The 21,185-nt window shown below is 30.6% G+C and overlaps 1 protein-coding gene across 1 annotated transcript; it reads right to left on the bottom strand.

Moving 5' to 3' along the window:
* Positions 1 to 16,579: 16,579 nt before the first annotated feature.
* Positions 16,580 to 19,062, bottom strand: LOC137810853 (glucan endo-1,3-beta-glucosidase). Its single transcript, XM_068612319.1, has 3 exons — positions 17,842 to 19,062; positions 16,972 to 17,284; positions 16,580 to 16,847 (listed from the first exon to the last, which is right to left on the bottom strand). The coding sequence occupies exons 1-3, from the start codon at positions 18,901 to 18,903 to the stop codon at positions 16,699 to 16,701; spliced, it is 1,524 nt and encodes a 507-aa protein (XP_068468420.1). The 5' UTR covers positions 18,904 to 19,062; the 3' UTR covers positions 16,580 to 16,698.
* Positions 19,063 to 21,185: the final 2,123 nt, after the last annotated feature.

Genomic DNA, 21,185 nt, shown 5'->3' with positions numbered 1-21,185 from the left:
TTTAAACATTACATAAAGAAACATCAGACAATTCATTGAAAAGCATAAGAAGATTGACGCATTAGAGAATCGAACAAATCCAATAACATATTGGATGCTTAACAAGATCATATATAAATTTTAGTGAACTAGACTTGTAACCCTTCATTGAAGATCCCGACACATGTATAACCTACTTATGAGATATTTATGCTTTTTATGGTACAATCCATACATAAAATATATTGTTGTCCTTATTCTCAACAAAAGAAGTATAATATTAATTGTCACACAAAATCCAAACAATGTTTAAAGATTTGATATCAATGACAACACACAAGCATTGAGTCATTATCGATCTTTTTGAGACACATATAAATAGAAGCTCGCCACACACATAATGACATGACAAACATTTATACAACACTTTTATGTGCATAAGTTCCCAAAATTTTCATTCTTTTATGTGAGAGTACCTATAATAAAGAGTATTTTCATTGTAAATTTTTCACATTTATGTTAAGTTAGATTCTAGAAAAGGAGTGTTGTATTTCATATTCACTCAATCGAGTGTGAAATCTTTTAAGAAATAAATTTATTGTATAATCTGAAGAGGATTTGTTTACTTATCTTGGAGAAATATTGTGTACTTTATGTCACTACCTAAGATTACAAAGATATAACACTGTTATGTATGACTCTTTTTGTATATCAGATACTTGGGTATCTATTGGAAGGGTAGCAAATTATGAATGTTCATTAGGATTAGTTTTTTTGACCCCACTATGGTTTGGGTTCTAAAATTTAGGGGTGATTTATACACTAGTTGAGGAGTTTATATATGTTTTGTATGAATCATCCTTGATTGGTTTCCTGTACATGTATAAGGGTTGAAACACCCTTTTATGCTTGCCATTAATTTATTCTTTTGTTGATAAAAAAATTGTCACTAAATTCATAGGTAGTTTAGTGGATAACATGGAAAGACTTTGTGTACTCGTGTAAGTCAAGTAATAGTAAGAATATTTGAAAATATTTTATTACTTAATAAAATCCTTTACGATTTGTACAAAAGAAGTAAATGTAGCCTTGGTTTAACGTAAACTAATTAAAACCTAAAATATTCATTATCTATTTCTATTACTTGCACATTATTTTTCTTAGACGTTTGTTAAACAAATTTTAAAAACTTTTGTAAATGTGTTTCTAAAGCCTTTAGACGACCCCTTTAATCGCCAAATCGGAGAATTTGCAAAAAAAATCTCTAAACAATGTTTTAAACTCTTTTCAACTCCATTATAGAGCTAATTTTTTCTTTCATAAATTATCTTTTTTTAAAACATGTTATTATTAGGATTATTTTATATTTTTTGAATCATTGCAATTCGGATTTGAATTTTAAATTTAAAAATAGATAAAACTAAAATTAAGATGATTCAAATTTGGAGAGAAGAAAAAAATGAAGGTTGAAAACTAGAGACGAGTCATCCTTATTAAAAAAGCCCAATGCTTCTTTTATAGATCTTGTTCTTTTATCTTTTATGTTTGCATATCTATGGTGTTTATGTTTATCATCATGCATTAAAAGATACGATAGGTATAAGCAATAAAAAAATATTTTCTTATGTGCTTTGAATCTCTAGTACATCTTCTTTGTTTCTTCTCTTCTATTAGTTAAGGAAAATTGTGAGCACCTTTATTACTCAAATATGTTTCTTTTTCTTTTGTTTTTTCTTTTGCTTACACACTATTTTTTTAATATTTTAGGGTTTAAAGATCAAAGAATGACCATAGACTTAGAGTTTCACACAATCTTGTTTTATAAAATGTAAGGTAAATTTTTCCACATTTTTTTTTATTTCAAGATTTAGGGGATTTGTTTGTTCTTCATCATGTCTCCTTTTGATGTGAGTTGATTTTAGGATTGCACATTTTTTTTGGTTGCTCTTGTTTATGATTTTTTATTTTTAGTAATGCAAAGTGAGAACCCAAAGAAGATCCTCATTGGACACGAACTTAACCAAGTGGTTAAGTAAGTGTGAAGGTTCACTTTTAGAGGACAAAAGGAAAAACACAAGTATATGGCGACTATGATGAATGGAGTAGAAATTAAATAACCAAGGAAGTAAATGATGAATGAAGGTGACCAAAAGAAAAAGACATAATCAGAAACATAAGATGGAAGAGTAAAATGGCGTAATGAAAGGATGGAGAAGAGATAAGGTGAAGGAAGCTTATGGAGAAATGGAGAAGATGATCACGCCACTTGGAGGGTGAGAAACTCAAAGATAAGTGAAGGAAAAACTGCCACTTAAAATGCTCATACACTCAAGATAAAACCCAAAATAATTTAGGAGACAAATTTCACTAATCACTCAAGCAAAGTTTTTTTACTATATTCAAAATCTAGGTGAAAATAGATAGGCAAGACACCCTATTTATAGGAATGGGTGCCTTGGTGGGAAAGATGGGGGAGGGGTAGAAGAGTCATAAGAGAGGGGCGACCTAGGGGTTGACCTAGGTCAAAGTCGCCCCTAGTCTTAGCTTATAGAAGCTAGGGCTACCTCCTAACCCTAATGAACTTGGCACAAGCTAAATTGATAAATACACCCCCTATTATGCTATATGGACCATACTCTACTGAAATTAAAAACAAAGAAACTAGTTGGTGCTCAGCTCCCATGGCTTGAGCTCTGCTCATGGTGATCCTCTAAGAAATGATGGACTCTGAAGCACTGACTAATGTTCTCACCGGCTCGAGGTCGGTCGGAATTCAGGTGAGTTCCGAGTAGTCTCCCTTCAAGCTCTAGTGATTTAGCCTCTAGGGAATGAGAGGGGCTCAACTTGCAGAAAATACTCTGACACTTAAGTCAATAAGAGCATTAAGTTTCTGTGTATAAAGTGAATATAGAGCTAAAATTTGAGTTGAGAGTACTCCATGTGAGTGGTCATCTATTTATAAGTCTTCATGGGCTTGGATCTTCAATATTGGTTTCTCCTAGGCTTTAATGTGGCATATTATAGTATTCTTTCATAAAATTTGAATATCATGTATATAAATCGGAGTATTATGTAATATAATCAGAACATTTATTTAATGTAAGCATGAATATTGTGCAAGTAAGTCAGAACATTTAAAGCGGTCGAGATTTTGTGCCTTAAAAACACGTTAGTTATGTTGTGACGAGATTGCTTATTCTTGATATTATTTTAACAAGATCAACGAACTGGGTTTTAGGCTCACCTTACCGCGTTTTAGGCTTGCTCAGTCGACCTTATCAGACTACCTAATGGGTCGGTCTATTCGGCCCAATTCCTAGCAGTCTCGTGACGGTACAACTAAATTAGAGACAATTTCATAACCTAGATAAATTATTGATATAGTTTCTATTATTAATAAAAAAATATAAAATAGTTTTTAAATTGGTATCTAACCATTAGTTACCAAGTTTTTAGCTACTAACCGCTCTATATTCTAAATTAGTCTTTTAGAGACTAATTTACAATCTAAAATATTAATAGTTAAAATCTTAATAGCTAATTTAAATACCAATTTAAAAAGTATTTTATAATTTTTTTTATTAATAATAAAAATCACTTTAGATACCAATAATTTTTTAGTCTTTAAAATATTATATAATTTAATCAATATAGTAACTAATTATTTTTTATTTCTAAATTGAATTATTATTTAATGATTTTCTTGTAATAATGTGGTGTAACTTGAAATGAATTTGAAAAGAAAATTTATTTTAAATTGACTATAATTAAGACTTGCACATTTATGGTATGGTTGCTTTTCTAAATTATTTTACAAACTAGACATCATTTAATTTTTGTCTTTTCGAAATAAAAGTTTGATCTGAAATTCTTTTTTAGTCTCTTAATTTAATTATATTTTTAATTAATAATACATAACTTACCTAAATTCTAAATCTAAACCTTAAACTTTTATATCTCTCACTTCTTACTTTGGTTTGGTTGGTGTTGATACTATATGATTTCAATTTGTTATTTTCGCAAATTGATTACAGTAGTATTTTAAAAAAATCATATTAAAAAGAGATTTTGTTTTTCAAATAGACAATATTTAGTCAGTTAAGAATCTTTTGGAATAGTCATCATGAATCCAAAGGTGTTATTTTGAATTTGTTTTTAGTTATGTAAAAAAGATTTATCCTTGATTGTTGTTGGTGATTTAAATTAAAGTAATATTGCTTTTAATGTAGGGAGATAAAATAGAAGTGGTAATTAAAAAAATTTTTACTGAAATGGAAGGATAAGTTAAAAAGAATAAAAAACACTTATAGGTATTGTTGATTAAATTACTCTTTAAGAAGCTGGTTTTCACTAGTGGAATATTTGTTAAGGAACAACATTTTCTTAACATGCACTAGTAGGTATAATATTTTTAATACATTTATAGATTTTTGTTAGTTTTTACTAACTAATATGTTTTGATTTAACAATCATACTAAATTATTGATTTTTGTAAAAATGTTGCAAATATAATTGATACTTTCCATATTATATGAGTAGCTTAAATGCTCATCCAAAAAGATTGTAATCAAGTTGAAATTGAAAGATCTTTAAGTAGTAATTTTTTTTAATGTTGTAATTTGAATTTGCTTTTAAACTAGTAGTGCCACAATTTAATGCTTTTAATCTTTGATTTCATTATAATGGTAATTTTCTTAATTGTATCATTTGGGTACAACATGAAACTAATAACATGACATATTATATGATCAAATACAAAATTTAGTTAACTACTAAAAAATCATTAAATAAAAAAAATTTAGAGATAAAATAATTAGTTGTTATATTTATTAAATTAGATATTACTTTAGAGACTAAAAAATTATTAGTATCTAAATTAATTTCTATTATTGATAAATAATTTTTAAATTAATATTTAATTAGCTACATAGGATTTAGCTATCAATTATTTAAATTTTAGAGTTGGTATTTCAAACTTAGTAACTAGTTAAATACCAATATACCAAAGTTTTTTTTATATCTAATTTAGTCATTATAACAACTAATTATTTATTATCTCTAAAATTTATTTCTATTTAATGATTTTCTTGTAGTGATTTATAACTATTATTTTGATGCAGTAAGGATAAAATATGCATAAAATTAAACATACAATAATATGTGAACACAATTTGTATTTTTAAAAATAACCATTATATTGATTATTTTAGAAAAATAAATTATATTGTTGTATTTTTATAATTAGTTAGATATTTTTATAATATCACGTCACTTACAAATCTTATTCAATATGATATTACCATATTTTGTAAATTAGTAGTATATTTCTAAATATAATATATCTATTATTTATTTACTTGAACTTAAATCTCAATAATTTTTTTATTGAGAGAATAAAAACTAAATAAATTAATTTAATTTAATACAATTAATTAATGAAAATCAAGTTTAGTTTTACAACTTAGCTACATCATTCTAATATTTACTAAACTAAAGTTTCGTGAATTTCATCATCATGAGATAAAGTTATAGTCAAGTTATTTCTAATAGTATTAAATCATTATTTAAATGAAGTTATTGTATTATTTTAGTTTGATAAACTTTGAGTAGTCCAATTAAAATTTAGTTTTCTAGATCAGTTTCTACGAAGTTCAATTGTACTAATTAGTATTTAGTTTGTTAAGGTGACAAACTATTAGAAAAAGTCAATGATTTCAATAGAAAACATGTATGGTGCATGAACGTTAAGAGAAGAAGAGAGAAAAAGACATCTTTCATGAAAAAAATTTAAATAAAAAGGTGAGTTAACTTTTTATTACTTAGTAAAAGATTTATAATGTTAAAAAAAATCACAATAAATAATAAAAACTATAAAAACAAGTAAAAAAAAATACATTTAATTTTTTATTAATTATATTTTTCTTTTAAATAATTATTTGACGAAATGCATCCGTGATTATTCGCGCATAATTGCTAGTGTTTTGGAAAAAAAAATTCTCTGGCCTCGAAACCCATTACACAAATTAAGAAGGTGATGCATTTAAGTTTCCCATTTACATGTATTGGGAAAGATCTTGCATAAGCATTTATAAAACAGATATGAAGAAAAATAAACCTAATTCTTCATAAAATTACATTAGTTTATACGTAAAAAAATCATACAAAGAATTTTCTAATATTTTTTTAAGTTTAATTTTCAATTCATACATTAATTAATTTTAATTTATTTAAACATTAATTTTTTTAGTTATTATTATTTTTCTTTTCCATTTAAAATCCCAACACCCAAATCAACTTACAATTCATTTATCTAATAAACCCACTTTCTCCTGTTTATCTAGACATAATCAATAAATTTATGTTGTTGAAGTATTTGTCTAGATCCACAATGACGAAAAAGCATTATTAAATTCCTTAGGCTTCTCACAAACATGGCCTTAGTCATCAATCAAGCAATTAAATTCCAACTTAGTGGCACTACAAGAACAAGAATGACTAGACATTTGAAAACCAATTTGTCGATTACCATTTTGGATGAATCTCTTCAAGCACAACCACTCAACATTTCTCCATCACCAGTATGCATAGGCATGGCTACAAATTCAAAAATAGCCGCAATATAATATAATTATAAATATTTATGAAAAAAAAAAATAGAAGGTGTATTCCTGGACCTAAATAAGCGGAGCAATATTCATTAACAATATGAATATTAACCGCATGCAATTAATTTTTTTTTATATATATATATATATTATTGGTAATCATTCTAAAACAGTTATATTCACATTTATGTGTGGGCAAGAGGTTTGGATGAACACTTCTTCTCTTAAATGACGTGTCGGACACAAATATCGATGTTAACAATTGTAGGATATTTATTGGTGAAGTTTTCAATTAAACAAATATTTGTTGAATTTCTAACAATTCTAGTACGATTCTAACACAATCTTAAAAAGAATAAATACAATAATTTTTTAAAATTTTAAATTTATTGTATAAATTTGTATTATGATTATAAAAATAAGGAACAAATTCTTTTGAACCAGTTATGAAAAACATTTTGCTGCTCCCAAAAATATTTGAAACATATTTGTGTACATAAACATTTATTATCAATTTATAATTATATAATATATATATTTGTATCTTCATATTCTACATTTTAGAGATTATACGTATCTTTGTGTTCGTGTCGTGTCAATGTCTATATCGATGTTTGTGCTAGATAGATGGACATTGTTCCTTTGTAACTGAAGTGATTATTTGTACAAGCATGATCTTCTCAAGTTAAGTCTATCAGTATAATTATAAAAAATATTTTTTACTTACTCAATATTTGATACTTGTAAAATACTCGAACATTATAATTCTCTTATAGATTCATATTGATGACAATAACTAAAATTTACCACCTCAAACATAAAAAGACAAGGAATATAATTTATCTATCATATCTGTTATGTATAAGTATGAGTATTGGCATTTCAGAAAGAGAGAAAAAAAGAAAATAAAAGAAGGATTAAGGTGGGGAAACAAGAAGCAAAGATGGAGATGGGGTGGAATTTTGTCTTTTATGGCGAGGAATTTGTGCGTATACCAGATAATTTGGAAAGAAATAATAATAGTGTGTTGTGAAGAGTGACGTACATTAGAGAAACTATTATGATAGACCCCACAAATGGACGAATCTCAACATCAATCTGTTGCAGTGACGTAGGTAAGGGATGATTGTTTTCTTTGTCTCCATTCTAAGTTTGAATTCATTTGTAAATTCATGGTAGAGTTGTTGGTTGGTTTTTAGTGACCAAATTGATCTCATTAGACATATATTATTTGTTTGTATAACACAAGTGGAATGCTCCACGCCCTCATTTTTCTAAGATTTGGCGGAATATATTATTATTATAGGTCTTTTTCATGCACAATCACATGGGCTAATGCATCATTTATTTCTTTAATTTCTATTTAAGCATAACAAACTTGGCCTCATCTTTGAAACCGTTTCATTTTATACAAAATACCTGCATGGATTCGGTAAGACTGTACCTATATGTAATATTATTTTTTAATTGAATATGACCCAATGAGTATGTACATGTACTTATTTATCTTAACTATTATCGTCTCATAATTTTTTCTCTTATAAATTATTAAAATACTTTTAGTTTATCAGATAATTTAACAAACTTGATTTTATTAATACATTTCGTCACTTGTTTCACTTTATTTGAGTAATTCTTTTTCTATTATACTATTTTCATTATTACTTTTATTTTTTGGAGACTTTTTTTTCTCAAATAATACTATTTCTACTTTTATTTTTTCATCTAGGCATTCTTCTGTTTTTATTTTCTTATCTAGTACTATTTTTTATTTTTTTTCTTAGATAGTACTATTTTTACTTTTAAATATATATAAAATTATAGTGAATTTAAATATTTATAAAATTGAAATAGAAGAAAATTTGAAAATTAAAAAATTAAATATATAAAAATTTATGAAGAAGTGTCAATACAAAACAAATGAAATAAAATATTTTATAGGTATTTTGATGTAAGTAAATATTATGGGTAAAATAAATGTAAATCCAAGATCCTAAACCCTACACCTGAAACCCCAACCTTAAATCTTAAACCCTAAACATTATATCATAAATCCTAAACCGTAAGAAATTATAAGAAATATTATATAATCATATTTGTTATTATAATTTATGACATATATTTATATATAACTCATTATTTACATAATCTTTCAATTTAAATATCATTTTTTCTTAATTTTAATTTTAAAATTATAATTTATACATTTATTTTTTTATTAAACCTAATAATAAATTTATTCATTTAATTTTTTTTATTATTACATACGTATCATCAATGAATAACTTAATTTTCATTTATAATTTTTTAAACCATTTAGTTAATATATTTTTTTATAAAATATCCAAACAATTTTATTTAATTTTTACTATTACTTATTTTTATATCTTTTTAAATTTTCTTCTGTTTCAATTTTATAAATATTTAAATTCACTACAATTTTATAAATATTTAAAACTGAAAATAGTGCTTTTTGAGAAAAAAGTAAGAAACAATACTAGATAGGGAAATAAAAACAAAAAAGGGTGCTGGATGGGGAAATAAAAGTGGAAATAGTGTTATTTGAGGAAAAAGTTCACTTTTGGACTTATATAATGTCTAACAAGTTCACTTCAATCTTCAAGATATTTTTTTTTCATCAAAACTTCAATTACACATTTTTTTTATATTTTCATTCAAATGATATATTACAATTCAGAAAATGTATAACTCAGATTCATCGAATTAAACATATTGTAAGACACATGTTTGATAATTTATGTTTTTTTTTTCCATATTTTTATTTGATATTTATTTTTTTCATATAAAAGTGTTTGATAATCATTTTTGAGTATTTAATCATGTATACCCTTAATTTATTAGGTAACCTAAAAAACTTATCTTCTCTTTTTTTGTTCTTAGTTTCGTTTCATTTGAAGAACCATTCTTTTGTTACACAACTTTCATTCTTGCACTTGTCTCATCCCATTGTCATCCTTATTTGAATCATATTTTCATTTTTTATTTTTTTATGTGTTTTGATGTGAAGTTTCATAAAATAATATCGTTGCAATCAATTACCACATTTGAAATATTATTCACTTTTAAGTTCGATGACTTTTGTCATTGTTCCACCCTTAAAACACACATCAATAAATAGAAGAATGATGTACATGAGTAGATATGTGACGTCAATCCTAGTAGTAAGTTCAATGTAACTTTAACATACACTACAAGAAAATCATTAAAAAATCAAGTTGAGAGACAAAAAATAATAAGTCACTATATTGGAGACAAATTGGTTTCTATTTTAGAGACTAAAAAAAATATTGGCATCTAAAATAGTCTCTATATATGAAGCATTGTATAAAGAGGAATGGGACTCTTGGAAAAAGATGTTTGTCTTAGGTTTGGAAGTTAAGAGTCCAACCTAAGAAATTTTTTGGACATGTTTTAAAAACAAGTTACTAACTAAAGACAACCTTTTGAAGAGAAATATTCTCTGATGACTCGAAGTGTCCTATATGTGATGATGAAGAGAAAACATTAGTTCATATTTGTTTCACCTATCACAAGGTGGATAAAATATGAAAAAGTGTTATGCATGGATAGAATAGACAATTTTTCTTATAAAATATTTAGCTCGTTTTGCTAACATAAGTTGGTAATGGAATCATTAACTAAAAAGGAAAAATGTTATGTTTTTATGCTATGTAATTGTGTGTTGTATTTGAAGAAAGAGAAATGATATAGTGTTATAAAGGGATATCTTTGTGAAAGTAAATTGATAATAGTATAAGTTTTATTATGGCTTGGTCTTGGAAGAGGTTGAAGGTCAAATCCTTTTAACTTACATTTTTTTATGGCAATCCAATTTAGGGTTATACCTTATAATAAGGTAAAAGAGGTTAATGGAGAGGGGACATTTTTAAGTTGATTTTAGGTTATGGTAGACATGGTGTATGTGGTAAGTTGGTTTGAAATGATGATGAAAGACATCACAGCGCTACACATATATATTTTTTTTCAGTATAGAAGATAAAAAAGTGAAGGTGAATTTGGATAGTGGAGTAAATCAAGAACCCATGCTCATGATAATATGATTTACATATGGTATATATAATGTCATGTCAATACCTAAAAAGGAAGTTTATTTTTTTGATGTTGGATGGGAGATTCTATTACTTTCCCTAAAGACTATCCTTCAAGTTTGAGATTACGAGGTTCATGTGACATTTGTAGGTTATTAATATTGGATGTATTTATTTCAAATCCATTAGAGGGACTGAAGTTGATTGTGACTTTAAATATGTGATAACATTTAGCAGATGAACACATTCAAGCATAATGTAACATATCACTATTTTAAAGTATTAGTGGAAAAACATCAAAATGTAGTGGCAAAAAGATAAGGTATATAAGCAAGAACACCACACAAAAATTTGTTCAAGTGTGTAATGTATGATTGACCTTTCAGTTATATTTTTCTACCACTATATTGTTAGGCTTTGACATTTTCTACACTAAAATTTGTGGTTTATGTTTTATAGTATGTTATAAAAGTAGGAAATGGTGAATGGAATTGATTGGGATATTGAATTTAGAAATTATATGATGTAACTAAAGGACTTTTATGACATCTCACATGAGAGTGTACTAAAGCAACCTATTAGATGTAGAATGGATTGAGAGGGTGAGATTTTGAGCCATGTTGATGAAGATGCAAACTATAGCTAGATGTAAGAACCAATAATTTTTTTGGTCTAAGTGTAGAAGTGGTTCAACAAAAAAAAACTTGAATATTTTATTAGTTAAGTTAAAATAAAGGTTATAAATAGAAAAATTACTATTTAGGCTTCATTTATATAAAACTACCATCTATCTGTACTTAAAAATCATCTACCTTCTCTCTAAAGTATCTTACCCCTTATTCATATTTTCATAAATATGAGACTACCTTAAAGATCTTGTTGGAGAGTAGAACATTTTTGTTTGATTAGAATTTGTTTTTTAGAAAGGTCCTCTTTACCCATTTTTCTTGAGTTCGTTTTATGTTAAGAGTTTGCATGTGATGTTCCTTGGTCATCAATGAATATTTTCTAATACAGAAGTGTAGTGTTATGTTTACATTGTAAATTAGGGTTTTCTATGTACATGTTTAACTTTCATGTGAGAGTAGTAAATTTCATAACTTAAACTTTGTTAAACAAGTTGTAAAAGTAAGGGGAACTAATTAATTTTTTTTAGTACTTTAGGGTAGATGATTTGGTTTACGAGCATGACTTGGTCATAATATTTTGAGTTTTGTTCAAGGAAGATGTTATTTAAAATATTCAAAGTGTTTTATGTTTAGATATGGATAATATATGTAATAAGGATTTTTGAGAGATTTGTTAGAGTGATTCTATGTTTGGAATATAGTTCATATTTATAATAGCCATTAGTTAGTAATGTATTGTATGAATGAGATATTGAATTGTTGAAAATGATTAATTTGTACAATTTGTGTTTCTGAAGTTCTAAATGGTTTGTAATATGACATAATATGTTGGTAAAGAGATGAAAATGAGGATGATTATATTTGTTCTTGCAAGTAAGACTATAATAATGCTTGAACTAAAAATATGCATTACTAGGATATTTTGAACAATATTAATTAAACTTGAATTCAGTTAGATGAGTTATATTGCATATTTTGGTAGTTAAAAAATGTAAAATCTTGCAAGTGAGTCAAATTAATTCAAGATGGTCTTATTTAGAAAGAAGTTCTCAATTATAAGAATAAAAATTGAACTAGAACAATGTCAAACCAATTTAAAACAAATCTATGCAATTTTAGTAGAACTGATTTTTTGTATTGCGTAATAGTAGTTGGGTGACCATTTTTTCATTAAGCGAAATTCGTTTATTTAAAAACTCAAGAGATTTGGTCATTAAGTGAATTTCATTTTAGTGAAACCTAAGAGTTTTATTCGATGGATGAAAAAAAAGTTGTTGGGCAAGCATAATTGGTGGGTGAGCAGAGAAAATGTTTTCCAAACTCTAAATAACATGTTTTGAAATGTTTCTAAATAATAAAATTGTTAATATTTCACTAAATTATTATAGTTATCAATCTATTATACTTTAATATTATTATAGTATGATGTATGTTATATTGAAATGTTTTTAGTATTTATTTTTATGTTAGAATGTTTTGATTTTGAATGATAAATTTTGATTATGAATTGTGTGTTATTATATGATTGATGATGCACATTATGCGATGTAGAATATGAAATGCATGATGTGGAATGAAATATAAATGGAGTTAGAAAATATATTATGATTATGTTGTGATATGATATGTAGTATTTTTAGACAGTTATTTCCAAGGAAAGAATACTATGTTGAGATATTTAGGTTGTGTATTTTATTTGAGATTCTAAAATTGATATCCTAACTCTACTATACTAGAATCACACAAAAGAAAGTATTAGGTGGTGAGAGTCAAAAGAGGTTCTTATGACATAGTTTGCAATGTGAAAAAGACTTATGTCTGGTCGATTACATGGATTCATCCTATCACGTGAGTGTATGCATTGCAATTAATGTAGCCTTTGGGCCGAGAGCTAGGTATTTTAATATATATTTAGTGAATGAATTGGATGTGTTATATGAGCGTGTATGGATGGTATGTGAATGAATTATATGAATTATGAATATATATATATATATATATATATATATATGGTTTTATATATTCATATATGTGAGATTACACTAGTTTATTGTGTTATGTATGCTTGTGTGTTCTTTTCAACTGTGTTGATTATGTATTACACATTAGCATATGATATTTCAGGGAGGAAAATTTCAGCAGAGTACTTTGACAAGATGGGCAATGAGTTTATTTATTTTTTTCTTGATATGTATATATATGCAATTTTAAAAAAAAATATTTTTTGAAGAGAGAATTTAAGTGTAAGGTAATGTGGCTCTTAGTGGGATGTTATTTTTTTTTTTTTTTGTATTAGAACAAGTTGTGCCTTAAGTTTGGTTGTTCATGGTGTGTGTTTAATAAGTTCATATGATTGCTTGAGAGTTTTGAGATAATTTTTAAACCCTTCTCTTATGTTATATAAAATTGCGCCTAAACTTTCTACTCACCCAACCATTTTCTGAAATAAGCCAAATAGTAAAGACTTTCGAAATGATGACTAATTTATTCAACAACAAAACATGGTCTTGACTTATAAACACTAAGTGTTTATGCATTATTGGGAGATAATCAAGATGATTGCAATGACTCCATCTTTTAGTCATCCCTAAGAGTAGTTGGGACAAACTAAGTTCACAAGACACAATCCTCCAAAGTTCAATGGCTATACCACTCTTGACTACATCACAAAAAAGGATAAGATTTTCAATGGAACGTTCTGTCATAAAGATAAGAAACTGGTTTTTACAACCTATTTGCAATCAAGTGAAACAAAATTTTGGTGAAGGGGATGATAAAGGTTAGGAACGAAGTAATTTACTAGGAGATATTTAGAGTAAGGCTCTTAGAGAAATACTTCCCAACAAGATTTGTAGAGGACATTGAGTTTCTTAAGCTTGATGCCATATGTTCTTATCGAAAAGGAATACAACTCTATCAAGGTGAAAAAATAGTATTTCTAAGAAATCGAGTTTATACTCTAAAGTTTGATCACCGAGTTGTTGATGAAGTTTGATAGGAGAATCACCTATAGAAGATTTTTCGATGTTTAAGTCAATAAGAGCTAAAGAAATTATAAAATATAAGTATATAGGTGAATAAGAAAATTGAATGAGTACTTGTAAAAAACCGATATGTATTTATAAGCTTTTGAATCTTAATTAAAATATTCAAAAAAATGTTTAAAACAAATAAAAAATATAATTAATTATTGAATATTTGACCATTCAATTAATTATAACTACATATATGAGTTATACGGACATAAGTACCTAGCCAAATTCTATACTTAATTACTTTTAATGTTTTTTGTTTTTCCTTAATTAAATCTTTAACCTTTTATGTGTGATGAAAAACTTTTGATAATGTGTAATAACTATTAATAATGTGTAAAGTGAAACATATGGTATATTGGCATGCGGTGCAAAGGATCATACTCTCTAATTTAGAGGTGAATTAATTTTGACTTGCCCAAGTTATTACACAATAGAGATAAAGAAAAAGAGAGTTATAATTGAGTGGAGGATGCAACTAGTAAGATTGTGATTGCTATTGGATAATGCATATATTCGTTCTTGATAACATTACCTTAATATGGAAGTGAGAGTAAAGAACCTTTTAAAGATTATAAAAATGAAAAGGATCCACCATCCCCAAACTTCATCATTTTGCCAATGCTTTTATAATTCTTTACTCCGTTTATAATTTTCCCACCACTCTAGAGTGTTGTATAAGAATTATCAAAATTATCTTAGAATTTAGAGGAAAACAGTTATTATAAGACTAAATTGTTCCGTTTGTTAAAAAAAATGTCATTAATAATTCAACTATAAAACGATAAATAACTTATCTAATTTCACAAGCATTAATAATTTAAAATAAAAACTATAAAATTGTAACTGTCAACACAGTAAACACTATACAGTGACATACAATTTACTTTTTATTGCTTCAGTTAGACAATAAGCAATAAGTATTGATGTAAAGGGAGAAGGAAAGTTGTAAGAAAACGTTATCTTGTTATTATGAAATATTAAATAATTAAAAGAAATATTTTGCAAACATGTTATCATTACTTTACAATGTAAAAAATATTAGGTAATTCTATAGTATAAAATCACGAAGCCGCATTATTGAATAACGCACTTTAAAGAATTATTTTATCCCTTACATGCACGACTTCTTCTACATTAAACATTTTTTTTCTTAATTTGTAATTTTTATTCCTTTCAGAAACATTATTTTATTTATCTATTAAATCATTTATCACAGTTTGAATCCTAATTTGAATTAATTTTTTGTGACTTAAATTGTTGACATACTATATTAATGAAATTGATGCTGATAAAAAAATTATTAATGAAATTGATGTATTTTTAATTTCATGATTGTATCGACCAGTCCTCGAGCGTCGTTGACCACTAATACTATTGGTGTCACGTAAGCAGGGTCCCACGAGCGGCGTGGGCCAGTGTCTCACAAAGTACGTGCACCAAGGAACCAAAGAGTGCTCAGACATCAATATTTTCCATGTTGACTCATGCTTTCCATGTTTAGCTCACACCTTTCATGTTAAATCCTCTCCACTCCTAGGCTGCCATGTGGACGTCCATGTGCCCCATGCCAAGGTAATTTTCATCCTCTAATATACCATAGACGTTTTAGGGTTACATTGGGCTCAAAGAATCTCAATTGTTACCATAACTAGACACTTTTAACCCCAACTAGACCTATTTTACTATTGATCCAAATACAAACCCAAAAAACCTATGCTACTTGGCCCAAATATTTGGTCAAATTATTTTATGCTATTAGGCCCAATACATGGTCCATGAAATCGTAAACAACTTTATACAATTTATTTAAGCTAAAGCTTGACCTAAAAATAATGTTGACTAGTCAGTCAAAACTCAGTCTTCCTGTGTTTTTCTTACCAAAGCTTTAGTTTATATTTTGATGAGTTGGAAGTCTTTCTAGATATGTTTGTACATTTCTTCATCCTAGAGTTGACTCTTGATAAAGCCTACAAAAATAAACAAAAATCCAATTATATCCATATTTATAAATAAATCCATAAACAACCTCTAGGTCTTCAGCTTAAAATATTCTACCAACTTTGGACTTCTTTAATTTATTTTTCAGAATCACAGTGATCAACGAATAAAGAACAACGATTAGAAAATACTAGATTATGATTTTCTCTTCTCTAAATAAATTTTAAAAGAGATAAGAAAATTAACTTTTACGGTTACTTTACCGACTTTGGACTTCTTTAATTTAATTTCCAGTATGACAGTAATGAAGGAACACGGAATGGTATGCACAATACAATACATGTTACTAATTTGCCAAGAATCCGTGGTTATTTAGCTAATGTTTGTACAACTGAAAACTAAACAAAGAAAGGCCTTAATAATAGGAACATAGGAAATAAGATTAGAAAAAAGTGAAACAAATTATAATTTGAACACAAATAAATAAGTGATTGTTGTGAAAGGCAGGTGTTAGTGAGGCAGCTCTGTCGGGCTTTCTGGCTGTCAGCCCTGTAGCGGTGGCGGCATCTGGATACGTACATGTCTGGGAACCTGCCACCCCACACACACAATACTTTTCTCATTAAAGAAAAAAAAAAAGAGAACAAAGGAGTGTAGTAGAACACACAAGAGAAGAGAACACCATGCACATTGAATTTTGAATAACAGAACTTACTAGGGTCGGTGTAAGTGATGAGTCCGGTGTGGCCGAAATCGCAATCGAAATCGTGACCACCAGATGCTTGGTAATATGCGTTCATGGCATATGCCGCGTGGGACCTAATTGTATTGGGCTTAAAGCATGGCCCAACGTCCTTAATGGGCCCACACTCTATTCCACTGCTGCTACAAACAAAGTCAATGTTTGCCTGCAACGCTGCTTCACTCGCATCCCTTCTTGGTACGCACCATTTCTTCTTTGAAGACGACGAAGAAAGAGGTGACTCTGATGGTGTTAATGCAGTGGGTCCAGATGCTGGACCTGCTGCCTGAATTAGACCAATTGCAAGTTTAACTCTTAAAATCTCTTCATCCATTCATTCTTTATTTCACATCGTTAACAAGAAAAAATAACTCAACCAATGTATTCAGTATTCATCAGTAACAGAATTCTAATTTAGAAAATCCACATTTTTATTCCTATTGGAAACATTTTAAAAATGCATTAAAATTATACTACAAAAATGTAAACAACAGACTTTTATAATTTTGTTTTTACCTTAATTAATAGTCTTAGGAAATTAATTGTGGTTATAAAAGCCATTATTATGTTACAATGTGATGCATTACTTAATACCATAAATGAATGATGAAGGGGACCATCGTGCCATTTCTAGTTAGTTGTAGAAACTATAAAGTTTCAAGAGAAAAAATGGTTGATATATACATGCTTTTAGTTTTATTGCTTCTTCATATAATTAAAATATATTGCTGATAAAAAAAAAATATAATTAAAATATAATTTGTCCTCTTGAAGTAAGGTGTACTGCATATAGAGTGATGAAAAGTTGGCATATTTGTAAAATGGAAAAAAAAAAAAAAGTACCTCTCTGGCAATGAAGTCGTCGAGGTGGTAAACAGGGGTAAGATCGGGATTAAACAAGCCATAATTACGCTCAGAAACTGTGGGCTTGAGATTCTCATTGAAGAGGGAGAAGATGAAAGTCTCGAAAGTCCTATTAGGCATGAGAGGGGTCCCTTTACCAGAGTTAACGTGCTTCATAAGATTCCCGTTATACGACGCCGCATTGTCAAAACTCGCACCCGCTTCGTTCGTCTCACCAACAGAGGGCCAACCCGTTTCGGCCACCACCAGTTCCACGTCCTCATACCCAAGTTTCTTCATCGCCCAGAAAATCGCGTCCATTTGCGCGTCGAACATGTTCGTATAGTTCACTGACGTCGCCGCATCCCAAACGCCGCCGTTTGGTTTGAAGAGCGCGTAGTTCAGGCTCTCGGCTCGGCTCGGGTCGAAGCCGAAGAACGGATACGGGTTGACCATGAAGGGGGACTTTGTTCGCCGGTGGAACTCCAGAATCGGTGCAAAAATGGCTTTGTCGTAGCCGCGGCGGAACGAGGCGGCGCTAGGAGGCTCTGAAGAAGCCAGGATCCCGAGTGAGTGAGGGGTTGAGACTTGAACGGCGGTGAGGTTGGCGAGGGAGAGGGCGTCGTGGAGGGATTTCATAGTTGGAAGAATGTGCGCGATTAGGGTTTTGTCGGAGGTGGCGAGAACCTCGTTCCCGACCGCAATACGCGTCACGGCGGTTTGCGGGAGGAAGGGGAGGATGTTTTCGGAGAGCCACGCTTGCGCGGCAGGGAGCGTCGAGAGGGAGGGGATGGCGGCGTTCGGCACAGTGACGGTTATGGAGATTCCGGTGCCGGCGAAGGCGCGGAGCATGTCGGGGTTGGCGTCGAAGAGTTTAACGCGGTCGATGGTTGTTTGAGATTTGATGAAGGCGGCCACAGTGGAGGGCGGTGGGAGGTTGTCTGCCACCGTGCCATAGTTGACGCCGATTTTGGTGGTGTAGGAAGCGTAAAGTTGTGGGAAGAGGGTGCATGCTAAGAGAAGCAGAAGGGAGTGACGTGAAGATGGTTGAGTTTGAGCCATGAAAGAGAGTGTTCGTGGGAACGATGTGTGCACGCGCGCGTTGTTTCATTGAATAAATTGAGAAACTGTAACATTCGGTGGATCCCAGTTTAGGTTCCAACACAACATCGTTCCAAGATTTTGCTTTCACAACATTCTGCCGCTGTTCGTTCTTCTGTTAGATTTTCTACATAAAATGTTGGTTTATTAATCTTACTCAGATACCTTGTTTTTCTTTAAAGAAAATGATAATTCTAATTTTTTTTTTTATGTGATGAGTTTAAAAATAAAAATATATAATAAAAAGTAAATTTATAATTAAATAATATTAAAAATTATAATGTTATTGTATAAAAATTATAATTAGTTAATATATCATTGTTTTTTTAATGATATTTTACATACGAGATTTTGTTATTTTTTTTTCTACGTCGAAGAACTTATAATTTTAAATTCATTAAAATAAAATTTGAAATTGTTCTTCAATGGGTGTTGGGGCTTAGAGAACGATTACTCTGCTTTTTCCTTTGGCTGGTCATTGTCACTCTCAGCTTCCTGCTCCGCCTTTCTCCTCTCGATCGTCTGATCTCACAGGCTGGGATGATACTTGCAGAAGGCACTCCGACGATCAAGTTAGTCAGAGTGTCGGCACTCGGTTGTCAGAGTACTGTAGATAATGACGTACTTGATTCTTGGAATTTGTGCTATTTATATTACCTTAATGGGCCTTCGTTGGTGGGCCGGATTAGGAGGTTGGTTCATGTTTAGGATTGTGCTAAAAAGCTCTTCATGTTTATGGATTAACCCTGCTCACTTGCTCAACCCATGGTTCTTCATCATGGGTCGGTCGGCCACGCGTCGTCACGTGACCTTTTTATCGTGGTTGAGTGGTCAAATGGCTTGGGTTCCTGACCGACCCACTGGTTCGGTCGTGCCAATACACTTGCCCCCCAGACTCAAGAGCTGATACATCCGAAGAGTCTGAGAATTGGGTGTCGTTCAGTGGTGTGATGATGGGTGATGTGACTGGAGGCGACACCTAAACGGGTTATGTGACGCACATTTATGAGGGGGTTTTTGGGCGCCAAATGACGTGGACCGTTGGATCAAGCACATCCAACGATTGAGATTTTTGTGACGTTTGGGCTTCTGAGACGTCCTCGAGAAATAGGGTCTGTCAATAGTAGCTTCTCACACTTCATTATTGACATTGTGCTCTAAGTCCCGAACGGATGTTGTCGATTTGTGCTGCTATCTTCGTTCTCCTAAGGTTAGTGATGTCTTCTCATTCTCGTCATACATCATCCTCTTCATCTCAGCCAACTTTTTCTGTAGGGTCATCAGCATTGCCGCTTGATCTGCCTCTAACATCCTCTTGCTTGCCATGCTTCGGGTTGATACCATCTACCAATGCTTCTTCACACTTATCCTCTCGGCCCCACGGTGGGCGCCAAATGTTCTCAAACGGGTGTTGGGGCCTAAATAACGATTGTTCTGCTCCTCCCTTCAGTCAGTCGTGGTCACTATGAGTTTCTTGCTCCGCCTTCCTCCTCTCGGTCGTCTGATCTCACAGAGATGGTACCTACTGAAGGCTCTCCAACGATTAAGTCAGTTAGGGTGTCGGCACTCAGTTGTCAGAGTACTGTAGATAATGACGTAACTGATTCTTGGAATTTGTGTTATTTATATTACTTTAATGGGGTTTCGTTGGTGGGTCAGATAAGGAGGTTGGTTCATGTTTAGGGTTATGCTAAACAACTCTTAATTATGGATGAACCTTGTGACTTGATCAACCCATGGCTCGTCGTCATGGGTTGGTCGGCCACGTGTCGTCATGTGACTTTCTTATCGTGATTGAGTGGTTGAGTGGCCCAAGCTTCTTGTCAATCTTGGGGGGTATCTTCAGCCTCTCCACTATGTTGCAGATAGCGATGAGGTCCTTCAACTCTACCATGAAGTCGTGCCTTGGTGGCACGTTCTCCCTTTCACGCCCCTTGGTTTGAGGCTTTCTTGGTTGATAGGGCTGCTGCTTCGCGGGGGCCTTCTTCTCTATCGTTGCCTCATGCACCCTTAGGGTTTGAGGTCGACCTGACGCACGCGGGCGCATGGGAACCACACACGTGCGCTTCTCGTCAACCTCCCTTTCCCCCGCAATATGTGCCACCGCGCGATGCCTTATCTCGGCGAAAGTCTTGGGACGGTTTCTGATGAGCGATTTTCGCTGAAAGACCCTGGCACAATGCCCTTTCTGAATGCGGGCACCATCATCGTTTCGTCCTTGATGTTCAATCTCACCACCTGTG

Source organism: Phaseolus vulgaris, chromosome 2 (genome assembly GCF_051622355.1).
Source record: "Phaseolus vulgaris cultivar YP4 chromosome 2, ASM5162235v1, whole genome shotgun sequence".
Classification (NCBI taxonomy): Eukaryota; Viridiplantae; Streptophyta; class Magnoliopsida; order Fabales; family Fabaceae; genus Phaseolus; species Phaseolus vulgaris.
The sequence above is the reverse complement of the archived record's forward strand: the minus strand, read 5'-3'. Positions and strand labels throughout refer to the sequence as shown.